The sequence below is a fragment of the Anolis sagrei genome, chromosome 2 (genome assembly GCF_037176765.1).
Source record: "Anolis sagrei isolate rAnoSag1 chromosome 2, rAnoSag1.mat, whole genome shotgun sequence".
NCBI lineage: Eukaryota > Metazoa > Chordata > Lepidosauria > Squamata > Dactyloidae > Anolis > Anolis sagrei.
In genome coordinates, this window is record NC_090022.1 from 195,634,945 (window position 1) to 195,645,286 (window position 10,342).

Genomic DNA, 10,342 nt, shown 5'->3' on the forward strand with positions numbered 1-10,342 from the left:
TTACAAGGTGTATTTTTTTCACTGTGACACAAAAACAACAAAATTAAAAACTGACAACTATGTAATGCATGTTGTTAACAACAAGGTGTTGGCAACAAGTCAATATCAGCACAAGGTCTTTTTCAGGTTCTTGAGAAAACAGCTGTTACAATCCGAAAAGGGAGAAAAAAAATCTGCCAGATTCCATTTTGAGTTATTAATGAATGCCTGTCCTCCCACAAAGGACAGACATAAAGATTCCACAGAAACCAAGATGATATGCTTATCTGTTTGTTCTTTATGGAAAATAACTCCTACAAAACATGATCACTTGATATCATGCTTATAGAACAAAAACAAATTAGTCAAAACTAAGCTTTACTTTCCATTTAGGCCCCTTCTACAATGCCATAAAATCCAGATTATCAAAGCAGATAATCCACATTACCTGCTTTGAAGTGAATTATATGTGTCTACACTGCCATGCCCAGTTCAAAGCAGATAATGTGGATTTTATATGGCAGTGTAGAAGGGGGCTTTGAGTGCATCAGCACTGTAAAATCAATGGACACCACTGTGATTGTCATGGCTCAGTGGGAGTTATTTTACAAAGTTCCTTCTCTGCCAAATAATGCTGGTGCCTTACCAAATCCCAGGATTCCATAGCATTGAGCCATGGCCGTTAAAATGGTGTCAAAGTGCATTAATAAGTCAGTATAGTTGCACCTTTAGCTACTAGTTGTGCTTCTTTATCCCAAATACAGCATACACTGTATTTGTGATATAATGCAGTTTCAGAATACAGTTTAACTGCATTGATCAGGTTTATATGATCCTCAACTGCAGTGTAATTCCATTCAATGCAGTTAAACTGCATTCTGAAACTGCAATATATGGAAATGTAGAAGGGACCTGGCATCCCTGTTAAAGAGTTTTAGCCCACTTTTCTGAATTATAGCAACAGAATTTCATGGCTTGTCTACCTCTGCTATTTACCCTAATGTGGACTAGAAGTCAAACCTGGATGTCCAGGAACTTCTGGTCCTTAACACAAAATAAACCAGGCTGAGCAGGTTTAACCCTATGCTAAGCAAAGTGAAGGTATGCTCCAGAGTTTCACCACAACTCCAGAGCACCTCCTATATTTTGGGATAAGTGTGGATAGCAGACAGTTTCCAAAGCAAGCCAGTCTGCTGCTCCCACAAGCTGGTATCGCCATCCTGTTTTCTCTGCATTCAGTGGTGTACAGAAAAGGGGATCGATTGGGACTGTATATTCTCATCACCAAGCTGCCACGGTGACAAAAACAACAGATCAGGTCAGGATGATGATGCAGCTAGGCTGAAATGGTTTCAGCTCAACTGGACCACTTGGACTCACCACTGCCACAGGTCAGAGGAGGAACATGTTAACAGTTTTGCACTATTCAGGTCCTACTGGATTTTTCTGTAATTGTAGATGAATCCTATGTAATTCAAACTACAATTCCCAGGATTCTGTAGAATGACGTCATGACAGTCAAAGCAGTTTCACATTACTGTAATGGTGAAATGTAGATACATTGCATGACAGGTAAGTGTTAAGCACTGATGGACAAATCTATCAGGTTTTGTTTCTTCTGCAATCATATATTTTTTTAAAAAATGATTCACTTGTGTTATTTCTATTTCAAACATATTTGCAGTTTGTAAATTTGGGGAAATTCTATTTTAAAAACAAACAAAGTTAAATTCCCCCCATCCTTCCTGCTGATAACTGTAGGGAATCCCTGCCCTAACCAGAGTGTGTATGCCAATGACTGGCAAGCTAATCTTGTCCAAACTAATTCAATTTTGAGGGTGTCTAGTTGACTATTTCTGGTTTTATGTTTTTTTCCCTTTCTCATCCAGAAAAGGGACAAAAGACCTCCTCTCCAAATGTGACCATATTTGCCCCCTCTGAAGAGGAAGTCAACGAAAAGCAGAAGGCCACAATTGTGTGTTTGGCTACCAATTTCTTCCCAGATCATGTCAATCTTACATGGTATCTGAATGATGAATTGAGAACTGATGGAGTAAAGACAGAGGCACCTGAGTATGACAAGACCAAGAAAGAATACTCCCTGGTCAGTCGTATCAGGATCACTAGCAAAGAGTGGCGGAATTCAAATAATAAATTCAAGTGTAATGTTGAATTCTATAACGAGATTGGAAAGTCTGACTACAGCGATGAAATATCTGGAAGAGGTAAGGAGTATATAACATCAGAGCTCTCAAGCCCCTTCTATACTGCTATGTAATCCAGATTCTCCCCCTTGTTTCCACATCCCAGTCAATGAAAATAGTGCTTAACAAAATTCCACCAGGTATTGCCTACCTACAGTATTTTCAACCATGTTTTCTAACCCAGATATTTTTTCAAAACACAATTTTTGTCAGATTTTAAATTGTTGGTAGGAAGGGTGATATTGGACTTCCAAAGGCACTTCACAAATTTTTGGCCATGTATGAATATACTTATGGCATCTTTAATTTATATATAATGGCTGTGTACTTCCACTGTAATATGCATATCTTTGTCAAGGGGAAGTGGAGATGATGTCATAGTATAAAATCAATTCACACTGGAAAAAATAGAGTAGGCAGCTTGGGCTACAACTTCCATGCTAGTTATGGTAATTGTTCCAACACCTGGAAGATTTCAAGATACCCACTACTGCTTTAAGCCCTAGGTTTGGAGGCAGATGGCAATGATTCCTTCCCCTTTGTCTGAAGGCTGCAATTCCGCATGGTAAACCTTTCACACAACTGGGCACCTTCCACAAAAAGCAGTTTGTGCTTTGAGCATAATTTTAATTCATAACACACAGTTGTGCAGTTGGGTTTGGCATTGCAATTCAAGGAGTAGTATGAGTGTGTGTGAATGAGAAATGCCCAGCAGTAACAGGGGGTATGAAGCCGGGAGATCAGGACCATTTAAGAGGGCTCCACAGACTGCAGACCTCATCACAGTTACCAGTTTAAGCATCCTAGGACACTTGTCAGCCAGTTGTGGGATGGATGGATATGAAGCCCATCACACAATGTCCCTCAACTTGGAAGCACCGCACCCAGCCATTGTGGAAGTGTCTTATGATATTTCCTAGTCAACACAGGGGGGTTCCTATGTTGTATTGGCTCCAATGGAGCCAGCACACTTCTTCCCCAGTTGGGCAACACTTCACCCATGTGATGGGGGAACCTTGTGATAGAGCAGTGCGCGGGGCAATAGTGCTAAAAAAACAGCACCTGGTTGGGGGGATGACGACACAAGGATGGATGGATGTGTGATAAGGTCCTACATCTACCTCCTAGGGCCAGGGATCACTCAGTTTTGTCCTATTATTGGAAGTTCAAACTCCCAGGAAGCTGAAAACCATCACTTGGGTCCATTTTTGTAGATTTGCTGCATTCCTAAAGAGCTGCTAGTAAGCAACTCTGATAATCGACAAAATTAAAATGTTAATGTTTTTTATGAATTGCATCTGTTCAATAGAATCATAGAATATAGAGTAGGAAGAGATCCCAAGGGCCAGGCATGTAGCCAGGGGGGGGGGCCCTCGGGGGGCTTCAGCCCCCCCCCCCCCGAAATTTTCATGGTGGTTCGCAAAAAGGCCTTATTGGTGCATTATTTAAACTGTTATGTTTATTCATATCATGATCTGATCACCATACTCAATATATCCCATATGCATGGGGGTATTGGGGTAATGATACAAAAGGTTTGCTAGGGTAGACCCTCTTTCACTCAGATTCAGCCCCCCCCCCCGAAACTCAGCCCCCCCAAAACCCCCACTGAAAATTTTTTTAGCCCCCCCCCCCCCCCCCCCCCCGAAACGAAATCCTGGCTACGGGCCTGCCAAGGGCCATCTAATCCAACTCCCTGTCATGCTGGAAAAGCACAATTAACGTACTCTTGACAGATGGACATCCAGCCTAAATTTAAAAGCATCCAAAAAAAGGAGCCTCTACCACTGAGGCAGCGAGTTCCACTGTGGAATGGCTCTGATGGTCAAGAAGACCATAATGTTCAGGTAGAATTCCTTTCCTTTAATTTGAATTCATTGCTCCGAATCCTAATCTTCAGGACAGTAGAAAACAAGTTTGTGCCATCTTCCTTATGACATATTTTCAAATATTTAAACATGGTGATCATGTCTTTTCTCAACCTTCTCTTCTGAATATACATAGACATAATTGACAATGAAGCAATTTCTTACTTCTAATCCACTTTTTTCTCTGAGTAATGTAGTCTATTGTGTTGAACTGCTTATGCCGATATCATTTGTTTAAGAACTTCTGTTGTATTCTTCTTGTTCCAAAAATGGATAACAAATTGCCACTTCTCTATGGATTTCTGAAGTGCATTTGGCTCATACAGATGTGTCGGAAAGATTGCAATCATTTTACTCATTAAAGCTCTTGTGACACCAATCTTTGAGAAAAGGTCTCTTCCTGTTTTTCAAGGTTTTGCAATGTGCATTTTGCTGTCCTTACTATGCTTCTCACTAAATTATTATTTTGTCCATTTTAAACACTGCACCTGCTATCTATAAATATTTGAATTTCATGGGATTTTCTTAGGTAAGAGGTGTTTTTGCCAGTTCCTTCCTCTGAAGCAGAGCTTTTTGCACTGATTATTTGTTGGTTGACTCCAATCCTAGTATCAACCAGGGCTGACCATATTTTGCTTCCAAAATCTGATGGAATCTGGCACCTTTAATAACCTAATGTTTGTTTTCCCTTCCTTCTTTTAGAATGTGATGGCGGCAGTGCTGAAGCGAAAGGTAAGCCAAAATCACCTTATTCTTTTTAGCCTGTGGGGTTTATACAGGTGCAGTTGACTTTAGTGAGAGTAGACTTGCTTTAGACAGGCATATGTGGGGTGACCTCCTTATATAAACAGATTATCACAGTTCCCAAGCAGCACAATAATCCTCTGGCCGCATCTACAATGTCATATAATCTAGTTTCTGAATCCAGATTACCTGCTTTGAACTGGATTATATGACAGTGTAGGCACAGTCTCAGAAGTTCTGGTTAGATACTCAGCCTGCTTCCCCAATCCTGGAGCCAGCTGCCTCCCCCATATGCTTGGTCTGCAGAGTCACACCTGTAGGTCCTGCTGCTTCATTGGATCTTGACAGTTTTTTAGCCTCTGAGTTTATGTGACCCCATATCCACAAGGAGTCTTGAATTTGTGATGAAAACAGGAAACCTCAGATAACACTATGTAACACTATTTTTGTTCCTGGGTTATAAATGTCATTTCTGAATTGGTTCTATCCTAAAAACATACAAAAAGTTTATTAAACTGCAAAAACTTTGTTTTTGTGGGACATCCTTCACCACATTTTGCTATAGTTTTTCAATGAATATCTCATCAAATCTCAACCAATTTAACATAGTTTGTGGCAGCCACCAAAAATTAAGTTTCTGGAGTATAACAACTACTTTCAAAAGTGCTGCACTTTAAACAGGAATAACACTTTCAAACCAGAAACAGAATTTTCCCCCCAAATATGATTACATCTATATAAATAAAAATGTAATGTCCATTTGTGGGATTAACAGAACTCAAAAACCACTGGATGAATTGACACCAAATTTGGGCAGAATATGCCTAACAACCCAATGAGTGACTATCACTCAAAAAATTGATTTTGTCATTTGGAAGTTGTAGTTGCTGGGATTTATAGTTCACTTACAATCAAAGGGCATTCTGAACTCCACTAACAATGGAATTGAACCAAATTTGGCATACGGGATTTCCAAGACCAACAGAAAACAGTAGACGGGTTTGGTCAGCATTGAATTTGGGAGTTGTAGTTCACCTACATCCCGAGAGCACTTTGGACTCAAACAATGATGGATCTGGACCAAACTTGGCATGAATATTCCAAATGCCCAAATATGAACACAGTTTAGGGGAAATAGACCCTGACATTTGGGAGTTGTAGTTACTGGGATGTATAGTTCACCTACAATCAAAGAGCATTCTGAACCCCACCAACAACAGAATTGGGCAAACTTCGCACACAGAACCCCCATGAGCAACAGAAAATACTTAAGGCCATCCAGTCCAACTCCCTTCACCGGGGCAAGAAAACATAATCAAAGCCCTCCTGACAAAGAGCCATCCAGCCATAGATAAAGATAGATATATATGATTCACACACAGAGAGATATAGTATCATAGATTTGAAAGGGACTCCTAAAGAAGAAAAATTATATGTTGCATGTTCCAGAGTAAGCTAACCAGACAATCTCCACGTCAGCACTGACAAAGAAACAGCAAGAAATACTGTTTACTCACAAGCATAAAAACATCACATATATTAGAAATCAACACTTTCTCATTACTTTATTGTCCAGATCACCAGACTGGGCCACAGCAACGCGTGGCAGGGGACGGCTAGTAGTGTAATAGATAGTCTAATTGAAATGAATGACTTGTGCCAGTAGTTACCATGCAGTTGGCCTGCAGGGCCAAGAAAAGTCCAACTTCTCTAGGAATTTGCTGGGTTCTCCAATGCAAGTCTGGGGTAATTTCTAGTGGAAATATACCTTACATTTGCCTGAAGGACCTGGAAAATCCTTTAAAAAGACATATTGTGTCAGATGCAGGTAGGTGAAATCATAGGTATAACTCATATGGGTAAAGCGCCATATTGAAATATATGAATGTCTTGTGTATGTGTCTCATAGCTCACACAGCCCAATTATTCTTTATGTTGGTGGCTTGATGCTCTGTGTAATTTTTATACCTAACCAAATATCCCATTTGTGCATTTCAAATGAGAAATCAACCGGAGCAAGCCATGGACAATTTTTCATGCCTCAAGCTTTATGTTAGACACCAAGGGGTTTTGTCTAGATGTGTTTGTACGCCTCCATTAAAAAAGAAACCCTATTGTTAAAGAGACATAAACCCCAGAGAACTGTAGATACGACAAATGTGGATGTGTTTAATTAAAGCACCCTGTTGTGTTTATAGTCCTACTGGCTAAATGAGGAACCCCCATCCTGGGATCACTTAAGCATGATGAAAGGATGATAGTAATCATATATTATCAAACAAAGACCAGATGAAGTTGGTTGATAAAAACACCCCTCTTTGTACACATGTGTAAGCTATTCTAGGTGTGATATTGTAAAAACTGAACAATAGGTAGCAATACAAAAGTATTTATTTCATATGCCTGTTTTCAGCTTTGTTTAAAACATCCTTTTTACTCACTTACTCATGTTATAGCTAAAATGGTTATAGAAACAACAGAAGAAGAGGGAGGAAGCTATGCCTTTTCCCCTTCCTCCAAAATGTATCTTGCCTTGTGATTGTCTGAATGCATTTCTGAACTTTCCTTTGCAGAGACATATCTCAGAAGAGCCAACCTTGGGAAGCTAGTATACATTATTCTCATTTTCAAGAGTACCTTGTATGGGGCATTTGTGATGGGGCTGAAACTACGGAAAAAGGTACTGGTTAGTGCTGGATTTTTTAAATGTCCTGAGTCAACTGATGTCTTATGAAACTGCAGTGTATGTGCCATGTTGTCATGGACCTCCCATTTTTAAAGGGGTGGGCATCTCCAGATGGTGTCAAATTGTAAACCCCAGCACTATGCAACATTAGCTATGGGTGTTAGGAATGATGGGAGTTGCGATCCAATAACATCTGGATGGTCACACTTGCTCATCTCTGATTTATAGCTATAGCATACTTAGGCTGGATCTACACTGCTATATAATCCAATATCTAATCCCAGATTATCTGATTTGAACTGGATTATAATTGTCTACATTGCCATATATCAGAATTGGAAACTGGATTATATGGTAATGCAGTGCCTTAGTCCTTATCTACATTGCCATATAAAATCCAGATTATCTGCTTTGAACTGGATTATATGAGAGAAATTACTCAGTTTCCTTCTACGCTGCCATATAATCCAGATAATCAAAGCAGAAAATCCACATCATCTGCTTTGAACTGGTTTATATGAGTCCACACTGCCATGTAATCCAGTTCAAAGACAATAATCTGGATTTTATGTGCCGGTGTAGAAGGAGCCATGGTGGGTATAGATTGCTTAGCAGTTCTATACCAGCTCTTTGGAGAAGAAGTGGAATGTAAAGGTAACAAGTCAACAAACATATTGTTTAAGAATTTTCGGTTGGTTGTTCATTCAATACCAAGCTTTCTCTCCGTATGAGACCAGAAAACGCTCACAATGAATCATTGGTGGGGGAAAATCCATTCCTAGCCCTAAGAGTAGTGGCAGATAATCTTATATGAGGCCTCATCTACACTGCCATATAATCCAGTTTCTGATCCCAGATTATATGCTTTGAACTGGATTATATGTCAGTTTATATTAATATAATCCAGTTCAAGGCAGACAGATACTGGATTATATAGCAGTGTCGATCCGGCCTAACTTGGCTAAGCAAGAAGTCCTGGAGCTTTGACCTCGCTGCAAGACTTGGCTCTACTACAAAATTGATTACACTTTTCCAGTGTTTACTTAACTGCAAAAAGGTTACACAGCTGCTTTCTTCCCCATTGTACTTTTTTCCAGACAGAGAAAGTAAAGTCAGAACTAGACAATATATGCAGTAAGGCATTCATTGCTCATACATATTCCCTTGCTTACCCCATCTATACCATTCTATATTTGTTCTTACTTCACAAAATCCATGCACCTAATATAATAAATTAAAGCCCAGTTCACCTATGTATGTAATTTGCTTTAACAACACTCAACTACTTTTTGAATGAGTGAAGTAGCCTGTGTGGGAAAATGAACCATACCAGCTTTTCCTAAAATCAACCTCAGTCCCTCATCTGGAGCCATCAACTCAGTGGTGATAAGGTGGCCAAGTGTGGAAAAGGAGAAGGAGATCTCCTTTTTTATGGAGATTCAGACTTTTCAACAAGCGTGGCTTCTTCCAAGCCGTGCAGGCTATAAGCCCCTCTTCTACCCATCATTTCAAAGTGGAAATTGACTTCTTTTTATTTTTCTCAATTTGGTCATCTTACCAGGCATTACCATACCATACATTGTGTTGGCCAAAGGATTAAACCCTTGTGCCAGCAGGACTACTGATTGAAAGGTCGGCGGTTTGAATCTGGAGAGCTCCCATCTGTCAGCTCCAGCTTCTCATGCAGAGACATTAGAGAAACCTCCCAAAGGATGGAAAAATATCTGGGCATCTCCTGGGCAACGTCCTTGCACCCAGCCAATTCTCATACCAGAAGTGACTTGCAGTTTCTCAAGTTACTTCTGATACCAAAAACAAAACAAAACAAAACAAAAGACCCAAACCAAAAAAAAAAAAAAACAAGGTTCAATACTATAAAAAGTTTGTTTGTTGGTTTCCATGTGCAAAGTTGCTATGCAAGAAAAGTGTCAGAAAAACTCTTTAGTTTTCTTGTCAGTTCTGGAATTAACTAATTTCCTAGGGGGAAAGTTGTTAGTTTGGAAGGACTACATCACTTTCCCTTGACCCATTAGTTGTTTCTGTGTACTCTTTAATGCAAAGTATCTCTGTTTTTAGCTGAGTTGCATTGTGTGTGTGTTTCCCAAATGTTCGTCTTCCGGATTTGGACTTCACTCCCAGAATTTCTGACTATTGGGCAAATTGGCTGCAATTTCTAAGAGCTGAAGTCCAAGACAGCCCTAATCCTTGGAAACCCTATTTGCTAAGATTTGCTCCATTTTTCAACTAATAAAGGCATAGAAGCTCCATCTTTTGCATCCTTTTGCAGGAGGTTTTCTGTGGGAAGATAGTTTTCAGATGAGGCATCTTTAGCCCAGAATTGACAGTCTATTGCAATTTCTTTCTTGTTTTTTGACAGGTGGTGCCCTAGAAGACCTTTGCAAGAGAACATCTTACCTGAATTGAATGAATTCCAGGAAGGAAGATAAAAATATACATTCTTGCCTTGTGGCATTTACAGCAGCATCTTGGCTCTCTTGCTTTGAAATAAAAATACCTGCTTTGAGTTAGTAATAATTTGTCATAATTGTCATATTGTAGCAAGACCACAGCACATTTTGTAGAGTTTTCTGCTCTCTCCCCCACCTCCCAAGTTTTAATTACCATTTTTTGGGCAATGAGTATATTTAAACTTGCCATTTTAAAACCCTAGTTTGTGGTGAATTAATGTGATGGTGGGTTTATTCCGTGCCTTCTTGGAAGACACAGGATAAACCCTCTACTTCTGATGTCTGGACTGCAGAATATTGCAATCCAGACAGTATTCCCATGGTTGTAGGGCTTTTGGGGAGAGGGAATTCTAACCCTCTCCCCAAAAGCCATAAAAATCTCTTTTAAAAAGA

The 10,342-nt window shown here is 39.7% G+C and overlaps 1 protein-coding gene across 1 annotated transcript in view; it reads left to right on the top strand.

Moving 5' to 3' along the window:
• LOC137096208 (M1-specific T cell receptor beta chain-like) overlaps positions 1–10,005 on the top strand; it is a 69,708-nt gene extending 59,703 nt beyond the window's left edge. Inside the window, exons 6-9 of the mRNA XM_067464845.1 lie at positions 1,869–2,204; positions 4,754–4,783; positions 7,369–7,475; positions 9,859–10,005. Coding sequence (XP_067320946.1) covers positions 1,869–2,204; positions 4,754–4,783; positions 7,369–7,475; positions 9,859–9,870 — 485 coding nt within the window. The 3' untranslated portion in view covers positions 9,871–10,005. The remainder of the gene's footprint in view (positions 1–1,868; positions 2,205–4,753; positions 4,784–7,368; positions 7,476–9,858) is intronic.
• The last annotated feature ends 337 nt before the right edge of the window (positions 10,006–10,342 follow it).